Here is a 16,679-nt window from a genome sequence, read left to right as displayed (position 1 = left end):
TGCAAAAATGAGGTGGTAATGAAGATGCCAGAACTGGGAACTGACATCTGTGATGAAAGATGAAGCTGCCTGGGTTAATATGCTTTCTTGAAGTGGTGGCTCATCTAAATCTTCAAATTATGAAGGGCATGGATAGGGTAGGTGTAGAGAAAGTGTTCTTGATTCTGGGAAAGTGGAGAATGAGGGCCCATGAAAGTAAAGTGGTCTGTAACAGATCAAGACAGAATTTAGAGGAAATTGTTTTACATATGCTGATATGAATATGGAAATCACTGAGACATGGAATGGTTAAAAGCTGACACAATAGTACCTTTTGTGCCGACATGAAAGGGTGCCATATTGGCTGACTGGTTAGCACTGCTGCCTCACAGCACCAGGGACTCAGGTTTGGTTCCACCCTCAGGTGACTGTGTGTGGGAGTTTGTACATTCTCCCTGTGTCTAGGGTTGGGTAGATTAGCCATGCTAAGTTGGCCCATAGTGCCCCCAGGGATGTGCAGGTTAGGACGGATTGGCCATGCTAAATTGTCCCATAGTGTCCAGGGATGTGCAGGTTAGGGTGGATTGACCATGCTAAATTGTCCCATAGTGCCCAGGGATATGCAGGCTTGGTGGGTTAGCAGTGGGAAATGCAGGGTTACAAGGAAAGGGCAGTGGGGTGGGTCTGGGAGTGGGTGAGATGCTCTTTGGAGGGTTGGGGCAGACCTGATCGGCTGAATGGCCTGCTTCCACACAGTAAGGATTTGATGATAATTCTATGAATAGTGAACCTGTTTCCATTGTCTGTGTGGAGTTTGGACGTTGTCCCTGTGTCTGCGTGGGTCTCCTCTGGGTGCTCCAGTTTCCTCCCACAGTCCAAAGATTAGATTAGATTATTTATAGTGTGGAAACAGGCCCTTCGGCCCAACAAGTCAACACCAACCCGCCGAAGCGCAACCCATCCAGACCCATTCCCCTACATTTACCCCTTCACCGAACACCAAGGGCAAGTTTAGTCTGGCCAATTCACCTAACCTGCACATTTTTGAACTGTGGGAGGAAACCGGAGCACCCGGAGGAAACCCACGCAGACACGGGGAGAATGTGCAAACTCCACACAGAGAGTCGCCTGAGGCGGGAATTGAACCCGGATCTCTGGCGCTGTGAGGCAGCAGTGCTTACCACTGTGCCACCGTGCTGCCCACAGGAGGTTAGGGTGGATTGGCCAAGCTAAATTGTCCCATAGTGCCCAGGGATGTGCAGGTTAGGGTGGATTGGCCATGCTAAATTGTCCATAGTGCCCAGGGATGTGCAGGTTAGGGTGGATTGGCCATGCTAAATTGTCCCATAGTGCCCAGGGATGTGCAGGTTAGGGTGGATTGGCCATGCTAAATTGTTCCATAGTGCCCAGGGATGTGCAGGTTAGGATGGATTGACCGTGCTAAATTGTCCCATAGTGTCCAGAGATGTGCAGGTTAGGATGGATTGGCCATGCTAAATTGTCCCAAAGTGTTCAGGGATGTGCAGGTTAGGATGGATTGACTGTGCTAAATTGTCCCATAGTGTTCAGGGATGTGCAGGTTAGGATGGATTGGCCATGCTAAATTGTCCCATAGTGCCCAGGGATGTGCAGGTTAGGGTGGATTGGCCATGCTAAATTGTCCCATAGTGTCCAGGGATGTGCAGGTTAGGATGGATTGGCCATGCTAAATTGTCCCATAGTGTCCAGGGATGTGCAGGTTAGGGTGGATTGGCCATGCTAAACTCTCCCATAGTGCACAGGGATGGGTTAACCATGATTAATACAGGGTTACAGAGATGGGGTGATGAGTCTGGGCATGATGCTCTTCAGAAGGTCAGTGCAAAATGAATGGGCTGAATGGCTTCTGCGCTATAGGGATTCTAAGATTTTAAAGAAACATAGGGGCAGGTCAGGTCGAAGTAATTGACATTAGGGAAGATTTGTGAGGCACAGACCTTCAAAGACTTTCCAAATCAGCAGCCACTACTGTCTAGAAAGCTAAAGGCAGCAGATACATTGGAACACCACCATCTGATCCCCTCCAAACCACATACTAGCTGAATCAGGACTATATAGTTGTTCCTTTACTGGCTCTGGGTGTGAAAACTGGGACCCCACTCTTGTCCCTGCTTTGAACATCTATTAGATTGCACCAGAGCAAGACCATTTAACACCAGGTCTTTCAGGGCAATTAGGAATGTGCAATAAAATCAGTCACAGCTAGCCTTCGAATGAATAAAAATGACATCAAACAGGAAAAAAAATCTTTCTACAGTGAGGTGACAGCAAACGATTTAGTATTAAGTGTATTTTTGACAGTTCACACTGAATCAAATGACACATTTTTGCGCCAATGTTAAAACTTACTCAGTTTTCGTTTCATCCTGGAATTCATTCTTCTCTCCTATCACACTGCTGCAGCAAGACAGGGAAAGGCCACTCAGGGTCCTGCGTGGGAATAGATGGTCAGTGCACAGTCCTTGTTCTCGACTTATACACTACTTGAAGGTGGATAAACTTACAGTGTTACAACATTCGCTCTGGCATGTGTTCAGAGAACTGATGGAAAGTGATGGATTTGGAAGGACACGGAGGTAGGGATGGGGAATGGGACTGTCTGGGTAACTCTCTCAGGAGCCAGTACAGACACGATGGGCCATTTGGCCTCTTTCTGTGATTCGAGGTGAAGGAAATAAACATGTTCAGTATTCAGACGAATGAAGCCAATTATCATGGCAGGGGCAGTCTGGAAATTGTAACTTGTCAAGGCTATTTGTATACAAACAGAAAATGGCAAATGCATTTGTCCAGGTCCAGCAACCCGATTGGGAACAGACGTGGAGGTGACTGCTGATTATTCACTGGTAGAGTGTCCTCAAAGCTTTTTACAAAATGAATGAAATGCTCAGGTCCAAGTCCCCAGTATTAATTTCCCACTTGAAATCTGCCATCCCAATCAAGCTAAGCACTTAAGAAAGCCTGCAATGTTGGAACTTTGGACTTTATTTCTTTATTTTTCAACTTAAAACTAAGAATGACTGTAATGTTAAACTTTTAAGCTTGTTCCTGTTTCTTTCTACCTTGAGTTTTTGTACCGAGGTACTTGTACCAAATGTTATGAAGGCGTGAGTGTACTGTACCTTTAAGAGAGTTAAAAGCTCGCAAAAGCTACCTGACAGCACTAAGGGTTCTGAAAAAAGAACATGGGCTCCAGCTACTGGGGTAGCTGGTTGCCTGGAAACGACAAAACAGACTCGAATTAGGCCAATCAGTTTAAATTATACCCCAAAAAATATCAAACTCCAATCCAGTTGGAATTTAGTATATTGACAATCTTAAAAGCCAATGACACAATCCGATGCTTTGGGAGTCTAAGACTGGGGAAAATTGAACAGTTGAGATGAGAACTGCCAAGTCACTAGCATGTAAAATGACTGCCTGAAAAATAGCTCTCTTAAAAGGTACCTTTATTGATCAGTAACCTGTGAAACTGAATCCCCAAGAAGAAGAAATGAAGACAGGAATTCAGAGAAAACTGAAAGCTGCCTGATTTTGAGAAAAGAAGTTTTGTTTTGCAAAACTTAATTGGGGGTTTTATCAGATTAGTATTATCGAGGAGAAAGTAAAAGATAGGTTAGAGGATGAAATTGTATATTGTCGTTATTTAATTACTCTCTGTTATACTTCAAGAAATAAAGTTGTTAATTTTTACTTTAAATAGTTCTTGAACTCTCGAATTTCCACAGATTACTGCATGGGATAAATCTTTTCTGTGTTGCTGGTTACACTAAGCAGGAGAGTTTCTCCTGTGTTGTAACACTAACATAGTGCTGTCTGTGGTGACACGGAAAACCTTTCACTGTACTTTTGTACTGGAGTACGCTTGACACAAAAAAATAAAAATAATATATAAACACTCTTGGAAATGCATAGGCAAGTGTGGATTTGGCTCAACAGGAAAGAATGTCATCAAGAAAGGCTCCAATTAAGTTCGCCAAACTATAGTTTGATAAATCTCTCAAAATGATTGAAAGCTCCACTCAGTACAATGTGCAGTTCACAAATGGTGAGTGATGCAAAAGCATGGGAATTGTTGAAATGCTTTATAAAGATGGAATCAAAAGTAGAAGATACTCCAAACTCAACACAGCAACCGTGGAAACTAAAACAATGTTTAACGCTTCAGTTGATGACTGTGCAGTAGCACTCAGATTTGTCAATTACCTTAACAAGGAGCTGCATGAGCTGCTGAATGCTTTACATTTTTCTTTGAGACTCCCATTTAGCTTGTATTCTCCAAATGCATTTATGTGAATGGGTGAAAACATTGCAGATGTTCCAAATGGAATGGCGGGCTGCAACATTCAGAATTCTGAATATGTCATTTCGTAATCTCTGCATACACACCGACAGGTTCAAAGTTTATTGCTGTTTAAGTAGGTTTTACCTGGGTTCCTCAATGCAAGGTGAGTCACACTCCTTTTTCAGTCTTGCGGAACAACATGCCATCCAAGTGCCTGCAAGATTGCTGTTAAATAGAGGAACATACATCTTGTTATTCCTCATCTTTGACAGACTGAGCACAAAAGGTCTTCATTCGTACCTTAAAATGCTCTGTGCTTCTGCAAATAATTTCTTTCAAATTGCATTCCCGAAACCTATTGGGCTATAACCTGGTGTTGTGTGATTTTTAACTTTGACCACCTCAGTCCAACATCGGCACCTCCACATCTGCTAATAATCACATCTGAGTATTGTGGAATGTGACAATCATTCATTGCATGCTGCCTGATACCGCCACTTTTGCCCCAGACAATTTCTTACTTTATGCAGACACAAGATAAACAAGGAAACATGATGCATAAAACATAGGAACAGAATAAGGCCATTCAGCCCATTGCGTCCGCTCTGCCATTCAATGATATCATGATCGATCTGATAACCCTCAACTCCACTTTCCTGCAATTTCCCCATAACCCTTGATTCCACTTAATGATTAATAATCTGTCTATTTCAGCCTTGAATATACTTAATGACTCAGCCTTGTTAGCCCGATATGGTAAAGAATTGCACTTCTTTCTGAGAGGAGAAACACCACTGTAACGCCAGATGTCAGACAATGAGGAGACAGAGTACAAGAAAGAGATGGAGGCTTAACAGCATGGTGTAAAGACAACAATCCATCCATCAATGTCAGCAAAATGAAGGAGCTGGTCATTGACTTCAGGAACCAGAGTAGGAAAGCGTACCCTTTCTGGATCAATGGTGCCAAGGTGGAGATAGTCGAGAGTGTCAGGTTCCTGAGACTGATGATCACCAACGATTGTCCTGGTTCACCCATACTGACACGATGGTCAAGGAAGCACATTAATGCCTCTACTCCCTCAGGAGCTAAAGAAATTCAGCAGGTCCATAAAGATTCTGGACGAACCTTTATGGATGCACCACAGAAAGCATCCTCTCTGATGCATCACGGTGTGGTGTGGCATCCATTCTTCCCAAGACTGCAAGAAACTACAGAGAGTTTGTGATCATGCAAACCAGCCTCCTATCCACTGACTCCATCTATACATCCTGCTGTCTCAGGAAGCAACCAACACAATCAAAGACCCTTCCCCCAGGTTTTACTCTGTTCCATCCTCTTCTGTCGGGCAGAAGATAGAAAAGCTTGTGTACGCGTACAAACAGATTCAAGAACAGCTTGATCCCCGTTGTAATCAAACGTTTGAATGGACATCTCAAATGTTAATTCTGACCCCTCTCTCTCTCTCTGCATCTTCTCTGTAGCTTTAACACTGTATTCTGCACTCTGTTCTGTTACCCTGATGCGCTTTGCGTTGTACAATCTGCCTAGACAGCATGCAAAACAACACTTTTCACTGCACACGTGACAATAATAAATCAAATCAACTCAACTCATCTGAAATGTGCGACCCCTTCTTCAGAGACTGTGCCCTCTGGTCCTAGATTCTCTCGCAATCAATTAATTGAAATGTTGGGGTGCAGGTAAATATATTCTGTACAGCAGTCATGTAATTCGTATAAAGGAAGCCAGATAAGGATTAGAAAACAAATTTCAAACTGAGCAACTGGGATGGATAGTGACAGAGGCAGAAGATTGCATCTGAAAACAAACTACAATTAGAGAAATCGTGAGAAAAGTGACATGACAGTGGGAACAAGTTGGCAGGAAGTAAGAGTACAAAGGAAGTGTGGTTTTGTAGAGGCAGAGGGAGGGTTGAAATAGATGTATTGAAACAAAAAGACTTGGAGTGTTTGAACAGCACAGTAATGACTTCAGCAACCAAAAATTAGATAAACATGTGCAATTTCTCCCCAAATGAAACTTTGACCTCTAGTAATGGGTGGGGTACTCTTACTGAGGTGTTCAAAATTATTTCAACAGGGTAAAGTAGGATATTCTGTTCCCATTAGTCGGTATGTAGGGGTTGCAATTTCAAGATTGTCAGCGAGAGAGCTCGGAGTGAGGTGAGGAGAAACTCAGAGTGATAGAGTCATACAGCACAGAAACAGACCCTTCGGTCCAACCCATCCATGCCGAGCAGCAATCCCAAACTGAACTGGTCCCATTTGCTTGCAGTTGGCCCATATCCCTCTAAACCTTTCCTATCCATCTACCTGTCTAAATGTTTTTGCTCAGAGAGTTGTTAGGATTTGGAATGCGCTGTCTGGGAGAGTGGCGAAGGTGGATTCCATAGGAAGAGAGTGGGCACATATTTGACAGTGGTGAATTTAGCGGGCTATGGAGAATGGCACTCATTAGGTAGCTCTTTCCAGAGTGGAACAGACACAATCGGATGAATGGCCGCCTTCTGAACTATCAAAATCTACAATTGGAATGATGAGGCTCTGATCAAACAAAGGCCCATATGTTTTATGCCCAAACTAAATTTGCAGTGATCGGACACCATTGTATCTTACAGCTGGAACAACAGAATAAAATTTAAATTGCCCCTTTAATGGTATCAGAACAGGGAAAGAGACAGCCACTGCCTATAGTGGGACAAGTGTCTACAATGTTTTCATCCCCTCAGAGCACCTGGCGTTTTTTTAACCAAGACGCTCAAACCCATGCAGTAAAACATTTGCCTGGCAGAAAATCTCACTGGGTCCACTCTGGGCTTCAGATGGCTTGTCAGTATCATACCTGGGAGGGAGTAACATTTTTGTCTAGATATTCGGCTCATCCTGTGAACTAATTCTAATTTCACAAGCAGAATAGCCTTCTCCCAAAGAGAAAGGACCTCTTACCCGCTTTCCCCACTGTCAGTGATGTTGTCCGAAGCTTTTCGGTTACAGCACGACACCCAAAAATAGAATAAATACCTATTGGAGAAAGAAAATGCATCTTTTGCAGCATTTATTGTCTGATAATACGTGTTGCTCACATGAAAGGCAATTGTCCACAAATTTAATTTTATGACAGAGTTTAACAAAGGAACTATTGCTGACAAAATATTATCCATACTTACATCTACTGTAGCTTTAAAGATTTAACAACTGAAATAGACACAATTGATTACTCATTATTTAATGAATGAATGCATGTGTGTGTTTATGCATTCGCATATGTGTGTGTGTGTGTGCACCAGTTTGTGTCTGTGTGTGTGTGTTTTGTGTATGTGTGTGATTGTACGCTTATGTGCATGTGTCTGCATGCATTTGTAGGTATCTGTACGTGTGTCTGTGTTTGTGAGCATTGGTATAGTGCGTATATGTGAGTGTGTGTGCCTATTTGTGTGTTAGTGTAAATGTCTGTGTATGTGTGCATCAGTGTGAGTGTGTCAGTGTGGGTTTGTGGGTCTGTGTGTGTGCAAATGGTTGTGTGTATGTCAGTGTGAATTTGTGGATCTATGTGTGTGTATGTGTGTGTGCGCACACATGACTGTGTGTGTGTGTCAGTGTGAGTTTGTATGTGTGTGCATGGCTGTACGTTTGTCAGTATGAGCATGGGTGGCAAAGAGAATGCGTGTGAGTACTCATGTGAGTAGGTGTGTGTGTTTGCATGTATTAGCGTGTGTGTGCATGCGCAAGCATGAGTGTGTGTAAATGAGAGTGTGCTTGCGTGTGTGTGTGCAAGAGGTGTCAATGCATTTGCGTGTTGACAGTGTGTGTTTGTCTGTGTGGCAATGAGTATGTGAGGGAGAGAGTGGTGCTCTGTGTGTGTGTATGTGTATGTGTATGTGAGAATGAGAGAGAGAGAGACTCCGTGTGCGCGTATGTGTGTGCGCATGTATGTGTGTCTGTGTCTGTGTGTGAATGTGCAAGTGTGAGAATGTGTGTGTGTATGTCCGTGTGAGTGTGAACGTGAGTTTGTGGAGCAATCGGCAGATGGATGTAAAGGAAAGAGTTGTTGCCTTTGGTTGGAAGCTGCTGGTATCTGTGTTACATTCTGAGCAGCACCTTCCCCTGAAATTAGTTCTCAAACAACCAGAAAACCACTAACTTAATTTAAAATTGATTCATATATTCACTGTATTATTAAATTGCTCAGTGTCAACAATTTATAGTTGATAGTTAAAACTAAGTACTCTCTAATTACATATTGCATAGAACTAACTGCATACGAAATTGCCGAGGGCCCTGTTTATGATGCACAGTTGTCTCTGCCAAGCCTATAGCATCAAACCGCATCATCATTACTTTCCATCACAGTCCTCATCATGTACTTATGTAAACTCGCCTTAAATGCATCCATTTATATCCTAATCATCTTAATTACTCTTCATTGGTACTATGTTCCTTGTTACACCACTCTCCCGACAGACATTTCTCTTGAATTCTCTCCTGAATTAATTCTTGGTTAATTTATACTCTCTAGTGTTAGACTCAAATTTTCTAATCATTTCAAAGATTTCTATAAGAAGGCGATTCTCTTTGCTGAGGTAAAAGCCTGAAATGTTTAATTCTCCCCAATGGCTATTGCCCCTAGTCCTCGCATGATTCTTGTGAATTTATTTCACACTTTTTAAAAATAGAATCTCTACAGGGTGGAGACAGGCCATTCGGCCCAATGGGTCCACAGTGACCCTTCAAAAAACATCCCACCCAGACCCATCCCCAGCTCTGTAACCTTGCATTTCCCATGCACATTTCACACATCCCTGAACACAATGGGTAACTTAGCATGGCAAATCCACTTAATGTGCACATGTTTGGATTGTGGGAAGAAACCACAGCACCTGACAGAAACACACACACACACGTACACTAGAGGCAGAACATGCAATCTTCACACAGATTGTCACCCAAGGGTGGAAGGGAACCAGGGTCTCTGCTGCTGTGAGGCAGCAGCGCTAACCACTGAGTTACTATGCTGCCCGCTTGCACTGCTGCCTCAATATCCTTGCTTGCATTAAGAAAGCGAGTGGACCCTAAATATGCAAGCAGTAAAATCGACGTTTAGGGCAAAAGCCCTTCATCAGGAATAAAGGCAGAGTGGCTGAAGGGTGGAGAGATAAATGAGAGGAGGGCGGGGGTGGGGAGAAAGTAGCATAGAGTACAATAGGTGAGTGGGGGAGGGGATGGAGGTGATAGGTCAGGGAGGAGGGTGGAGTGGATAGGGGGAAAAGAAGATAAGCAAGTAGGACAAGTCATGGGGAGAGTGCTGAGCTGGAAGTTTCTACCTCACCCCAGTTCCAAACTTCCAGCACCACTAATCCAGAATCTGGTTTCCAGCATCTGCAGTCATTGTTTTTACCTAAATATGTAAATAAAGATTTATTTATGCTGACACTTCAGATGAGATCTGGTGGAATGGGGGTTGGAAAGTACAATTTGTGAAATGCTTACTTAAATATTTACTTTCACAACAATTCCATGATCGAAACCAGTGGCAGAACAGAGAGGTTGGGGGCGAGAATAGCACTGATTTAGAGTCATAGAGTCATAGAGATGTACAGCACAGAAACAGACCCTTTGATCCAACTTGTCTATGCCAACCAGATATCTTAAATTAATCTAGTCCCATTTGCTAGCGCTAGTCCCTCTAAACCCTTCCTATTCATATACCCACCAGAGGCCTTTTAAATGTTGTAACTGTATCAGCCTCCAGATGTGTTGAAGAGATTTTGGCTAAGTATATGAGATGGTGCAGAGATTCTGATGAAATATGAATGTTAGCATGACCCAGTCAGATTGAATAGACTGGTTTCTCTGCAAATTACTCTTTCCAATATCTTTGCACTGACATAATATTTGGTAAAACACTCATAGAAACATAGAAAAGAGGAGCAGGAGTAGGCCATTCGGCCCTTTGAGCTATTCATTAAGATCATTGCTAATCATCCAACTCCAAGGTCTGCTCCCACTTTCTCCCTATACCCTTTGATCCACTTAACCTCTTATATCCTACTCCTCCTGAAAATTGTGTAATAGTTGGCTGCTTTCTGTGATAGAGAATTCCACAGGCTCACCACTCTCTGGGTAAAGCGATTTCTCCAAAATTATTTACCCCGTGTTATGGGACAGCAGCCCCCTGGTTCTGAACTCCCCTGTCACTGGGACCATCCTTCCTGTCTCGTCTTAGAGTCATGGAGATGGACAGCACAAAAACAGACCCTTCAGCCCAACCCGTCCATGCCGACCAGATATCCAACCTAACCTCGTCCCATTTGCCAGCACTTGGCCCATATCCTTCCAAACCCTTCCTATCCATCCAGCTGCCTTTCAAATGCTGTAATTGTACCAGCCTCCACCACTTCTTCTGGCAGCTCATTCCATACACGTACCACTCTCTGCGTGAAAAAGTTGCCCCTTAGGTCCCTTTTAAATCTTTCCCCTCTCACCCTAAACCTATGCCCTCTCGTTCTGGACTCACCCACCCCAGGAAAAATACCTTGTCTATTTATCCTATGATTTTGTAAACCTCTATAAGGTCACCCCTCAGCCTCCGATGCTCCGGGGAGAGCAGCCCAACCTATTCAGCCTCTCCCTGTAGCTCAAACCCTCCGACCCTGGCAAATCCGTGTAAGTCTTTTCTGAACCCTTTCAAGTTTTACAATATCTGGTCTTGTTACAATTTTATTTGTTTATATCTCCTTCCTCATTCTTCTGAACTCCAGCGATGAAAATCCTAACCAATTCAACCTCTCCTCAAACATCAGTCCTGCCATCCCAAGAATTAGCCTGTTATTACTTTGCTGCACTCTCTCTCCAGCAAGAACAGTCTTCCTCAGATAAACAAGACAAAACTGCACAGAGTATTCCAGCTGTGATCTCACAAAGGTACTGTACAATAGCAGCAAGGCTTTTGCAAGGATGCCTACCTTGAAGAAGCTATGCTCTGCTCTCTACAAGGATTACTGCAACCCCCAAGTCATCTCCTCTGCCCTACAGCTCTTCAACCATGTCCTGAAACAGACTCACCTCATTTCCCCTCCCCCTCCCAGTTTACCCCAGTTCCAAACTGCCAACTCAGCACCATCCTCATGATCTGTCCTACCTGCCAATCTTCCTTCCCAACTATCTGCTCCACCCTCCTCTCCAGCCTATCACCTTCACCCCCACCTCCATCCACCCATTGTACTCTTGGCTACATTCTCCCAGCCCCACCCCCCCCTCCCATTTATCTCTCCACCCTGGAGGCTCCCTGCCTCATTTCTGATGAAGGGCTTTTGCCCGAAAGGTTGATTTTCCTGCTCCTCGGATGCTGCCTGACCTGCTGCGCTTTCCCAGCACCAGTCTAATCCAGATCCATGCTCCTGCACTCTAGTCCTCTCGCTATGAAGGCTATCATACCATTTGCCTTGCTCATTGCCTGCTGTAGCTGCAATGCCTACTCTCAGCGGCTGGTATACAAGGACACCCAGATCTTATTGCACATTCTCGCTTTTTTGAAATTTTGGCGTGTTTCTCTAACATGGTGTCTGCCCACTCTGATTGAACTCATGAGCTGAAATTCTACAGCAAGCTTCTGAAGAAACGTGACTCTCACCTGCTGAGGAACGAGCAGGAGCATTGCTGATCACAACAGCTTATTCTGTTCCTGGTGAAGACCACACAGCATCTGCAACAATCAGAACGACGCAGCTTAAATACCTTTCCCACGTTAAAACATTTCAACACAATTACGGGTGAGCTTTTTGTGTTGACCTGAAAGTGCTGTTTTGAGTAGGGAGCACCATTAAATTTTACTGTGTAGATTGAATCCAGTTGGAGTTACTTACATCATTAGACATGGTGCGAGTATCGCCAAAAGCCATATACTCCATCCTGAGTATCCTTTGCTATCCTTTGAACTGGTATGATCTGCAAAAGAAGTTCATTGCATTACAGATCAAGGTGACACCATTTAGGTGAATGAGGTGGTGCTGCAGTAGTGGTTAATAATTGGGTGGGATGGTGGTTCAGTGGTTAGCGCTGCTGCCTCACAGCGCCAGGGACCCGAGTTCAATTCCCGCTTTGGGCAACTGTCTGTGTGGAGTTTGCACATTCTCCCCATGTCTGGGTGCTCTGGTTTCCTCCCACGATCCAAAGATGTGCTGGTTAGGTGAATTGGCCGTGCTCAATTGCCCATAGGTGCATTAGTCACGGGTAAATGTAGGGGAATGGGGCTTGGTGGGTTGCTCCTCGGAGGGTCGGTGTGGACTCGTTGGGCCAAAGGGCCTGGTTCCGTACTGTAGGGATTCTAATCTAATCCTGAGCTCCAGTTTATTGTTCTGGGTCAGGAACGATTCTTTTCTGCCCTAGGTTCAAATCCCATAGTGGCAGATGAATTCGATTTTTAAAAAAAATCTGGAATACAAAGCTAGCAAATAGTCCACTTGTGGTACAGTGGTGGTATCCCTACACCGGACTGGGAGGCTTTAAGACCTACCTGCTCTAGAGGAGTGTAACAACATCTCTGAACATGTTGATTAGAAAAGTAAGCTAAATAAAGAAATACTAGCATAGGCCCTTCTGTGGTACAGTGGCAATAACCCTACTCCTGGATTGGAGGCTGATGTTCAAGTTCCACCTGCTCCAGAGAAGTGTGATAAAATCTCTGATAAAGTTGATTAGTAAAATAGGTAAGTAAAAAAACAATTCAAAAGCTAAGATAGGGCCCTCTTGTGATGTAGTGGTCATATCTCTACCCTTGGATTGGGAGATCTGGGTTCAAGACCCACGCACTCCAGAGGCGGGTAATAACAACTCAGAACAGGTTAATTTGAAAAATAGGTTACGTTTTTTCATAAAAAAACTAAAAACTAGCCTAATGTCAACATGCAACTATAAAATAAATCCCATCTAGCTATAGAGTCATTGAGCTGTGCAGCACGGAAACAGGCCCTTTGGTCCAACTAGTCCATGCCAACCAGATATCCCAACCTAATCTAGACCCGTTTGCCAGCACGTGGACCATATCCCTATAAACCCTCCTTATTCGCATACCCATCCAGATACCTTTTAAATGTTGCAATTGTACCAGCCTCCACCACTTCCTCTGGCAGCTCATTCCATACATGCCCCACTCTCTGCATGAAAAAGGTGCCCTGTAGGTCTCTCTTATATCTTTCCCCTCAACCTATACACTCTAGTTCTGGACTCCCCCACCCGAGGGAAAAGACTTTGTTTACCCTATCCATACCCCTCATGTAAATCTCTATGAGGTCATCCCCTCAGCCTTCAACATTCCAGGGAAAACAGCTCCAGCCTATTCAGCCTCTCCCTATAGCTCAAACCCTCCAACCCTGGTAACAACTTTGTAATCCTTTTCTGAACCATTCACTCCTGTTCTTTGAGGAAGAACATCTGCCTATGTGTGACTCCAGACCCATGGTAATGTGGTTGACAGTAACTGCCTGCTGGGCAATTAGGGATGGGTAATGTCAGCAACACCCACACCTCATGGGCGAGATAGAAAAACTCTTAGTGGACTCACAAGGATATTATTGCAATACCTCAAATGTGTTTAACCCTCTGGTAGAATGGTAAACATCTCAAATGCTTTTTCTCACACTCAGAAGAATTCAATTCTCAATGTATCACATTTTTGTCTTCACCATCATAGAATCCCTATAGTGTGGGGGCAGGCCATTCGGCCCATTGAGTACATACGGATCCTCTGAAGTGCATCCCATCCACACTCACCCCCCCCCCCCAACCTATCCCATGCGTTTTCAATGGCTAACCTAACCCAGTAATCCTACGTTTCCAATGGCTAACCTATCCCAATAACCCTGCCTTTCTAATGGCTAATCCACCTAGCCTGCACATCTCTGGATACTTTGTGGAATTTAGCATGGCCAATTTACCTAACCTGCACATGTTTAGACTGTGGGAGGAAACTGGAGCACCTGGAGGAAACCAACTGGGAGAATGTGCAAACTCCACACTGTTGCCCAAGGTAGGAATCGAACCTGGGTCTCTGGTGCTGTGAGGCAGCAGTGCTAACCATTGAGCCACCATGCTTCCCCCAGCCTGCATGGCGACCTAGTCAAGTGGACATGCACTTTTTTGAGAAGGTATCTTGATTTCTTTTTTGGATCATCGATAATACGCTTCTCCCCGCCTCAGAATGTCATGGGCTCAAGCAACACTTCAGCCAATTGTTCACAAAAACCTGATTCTCAAATCCGCTTGCAGAAAAAGCTAACATTCCATTAGCCTTCCTATAGCTGGCTTAGCCTTCGGTGGCTGAACAACAGGAACCCTCAGTCACTTTGCACATCTGCCCTATCCACAGTCTAAACGGACATGTCCACAAAGGAGGGAGGGAGTGCTGTACTGTCTGAAATGTGATCTTCCTGAAGCATTTGTGAATCTCAAGTCTTGTCTGTTGTCTCAGGTGGACACAAAAGAATCCACTCAAAGATGGGCAGGAAGATGGTTTTGAGCTAATTTAACTCCAATTTACTCCAACTCTTGGCCATCATTTCACTTCTTTCTGAATCGTAGCATCTAAAATTCCAACCAGCACGAAAAGACCACTTGGCCCATCGAGTTCTGCACTGACATTTCAAAGGAAACCCCACCTTATCCCCACACGAATAACTCACCCAGCCTACACATCTCTGGACACAACAGGACAATTTCCGATGGGCAATCTTCCTAACCTCCACATCTTTGGACTATGGAAGGAAACTGGAGCACCTGGAGGGAACCCACACAGACACAGGGAGAATGTGCAAACTTCACACACAGTCACTCAAGGCTGGAACCAAACTCTGATCCCTGGTGCTGATGGGACAGCGCTAACCATTGAGCCACTGTGCCACCCAGCTGGTAAGGAGACGATATATTAGTTCCAACCCTAGATATTAACAGGATAGGACAGGGTAGACACAGATAGACTATTTCCACTGGTTGGAGATTCTGGAACTTGAGACGCTGTCTGACATTTAGGGCCAGAACATTCCGATGAGATGCTAGGAAGCACTTTGGCCCTTGTCCTGTTACTTGGAATATAGTTCATCTGTAAATTTATAGCTTCAAGAGGTCAGTCCTTTGAGTATAGGAGTTGGAATGTCATGTTGAGGTTGTACAGGACATTGGTGAGGCCTCTTCTGGAGCACTGTGTCCCGTTCTGGTCGCCCAGTTATAGGAAGGATGTTCTCAAGCTGGAGAGTGGTCAGAAGAGATTTCCCAGGATGTTGCCAGGTATGAAAGGTTTGAGTTATAAAGAAAGGCTGGATAGTCTGGGACTTTTTCACTAAAGGGTAGGAGGTTGAGAGGTGACCTGATAGAAGTTTATAAAATAATGAGAGGTATAGATAGAGTTAATGGTAATTGTCTTTTCCCCAGAATGGGGGATTTAAAGATTAGGGAACACATTTTAAGGTGAGAGGAGATTTACAAAAGACATGAGGGGTAAATGTTTTACACAGAGCCATCATAAAATCCCAACAGTGTGGAGCAGGCCATTCAGCCCATAGAGTGCACATGGATCCTCTGAAGTTCATTCCGCTATACCCCCTAAGCTATCTCTGTAACCCTGCGTTTCCAATGGCTAATCCACCTAGCCTGCACATCACTGGATGCTTGCGCAATTTAGCATGGCCAATTCACCTAACCTGCACATCATTGGCCTGCGGGAGGAAACCGGAGCAAACCCACGGGGAGAACATGCAAACAACAAACACTTGCTGAAGGCAGGAATCGAACACGGGACCCTGGTGCTACGAGGCAGCAGTGCTAACCACTGAGCTGCTGCGCTTCCCCCAGCCTGCATGGTGATCTAGTCAAGTGGATGACCCAGTCAAGGTGGAATGAACTTCCTAAGGAAGTAGTGCAGGTCCATTTATAACGTTTAAAAGACATTTGGTAATATACATGAGTAGAAAAGCTTTGGAAGGGTATGGGCCAGGAGCTGGTAGGTGGGACCAGTTTCATTTGGGATTATGTTTGGCATGGACTGGTTGGACCAATGGGTCTGTTTCTGTGCTGTATAACTCCATGATTCTTTGACACCCAAAAGGTGGCAGATGTTTGGAACTGTCTTCCACAAATGGCAGTGGATGCTGGATCAGCTATTAGTTTTAAATCTGATAGATAAGGCCTTGTTGAGCAAAGGGTCAAAGCCATGTATATGGAGCTAGACAGGAGATCAACCATTGAATGGTGGAACAGGCTCAATGAACTGAATGGTCAATCCTGGTCCTATGTAGATGCTCCATTGGCTTCACCTCAGTGTCATCCAGCCTGTTACAGAACAGGAATTTAACCTGAACAGGACA

General features: G+C 44.4%; 1 protein-coding gene across 7 annotated transcripts in view; it reads right to left on the bottom strand.

Moving 5' to 3' along the window:
- LOC122544179 (uncharacterized) overlaps positions 1 to 16,679 on the bottom strand; it is a 56,177-nt gene that overhangs the window by 27,684 nt on the left and 11,814 nt on the right. For all 7 annotated transcript variants that reach the window (XM_087981035.1, XM_043683214.2, XM_043683218.2 and 4 more), the window contains exons 4-8: positions 12,189 to 12,270; positions 11,957 to 12,028; positions 7,273 to 7,347; positions 4,448 to 4,528; positions 2,368 to 2,448 (exon numbers count right to left, since the gene is read on the bottom strand). In XM_087981035.1, coding sequence (XP_087837161.1) covers positions 2,368 to 2,448; positions 4,448 to 4,528; positions 7,273 to 7,347; positions 11,957 to 12,028; positions 12,189 to 12,270 — 391 coding nt within the window. The remainder of the gene's footprint in view (positions 1 to 2,367; positions 2,449 to 4,447; positions 4,529 to 7,272; positions 7,348 to 11,956; positions 12,029 to 12,188; positions 12,271 to 16,679) is intronic.

This window comes from Chiloscyllium plagiosum, unplaced genomic scaffold (assembly GCF_037043375.1).
Source record: "Chiloscyllium plagiosum isolate Xiang-an unplaced genomic scaffold, Cpla_swu_hap1 HiC_scaffold_38, whole genome shotgun sequence".
Classification (NCBI taxonomy): Eukaryota; Metazoa; Chordata; class Chondrichthyes; order Orectolobiformes; family Hemiscylliidae; genus Chiloscyllium; species Chiloscyllium plagiosum.
The sequence above is the reverse complement of the archived record's forward strand: the minus strand, read 5'-3'. Positions and strand labels throughout refer to the sequence as shown.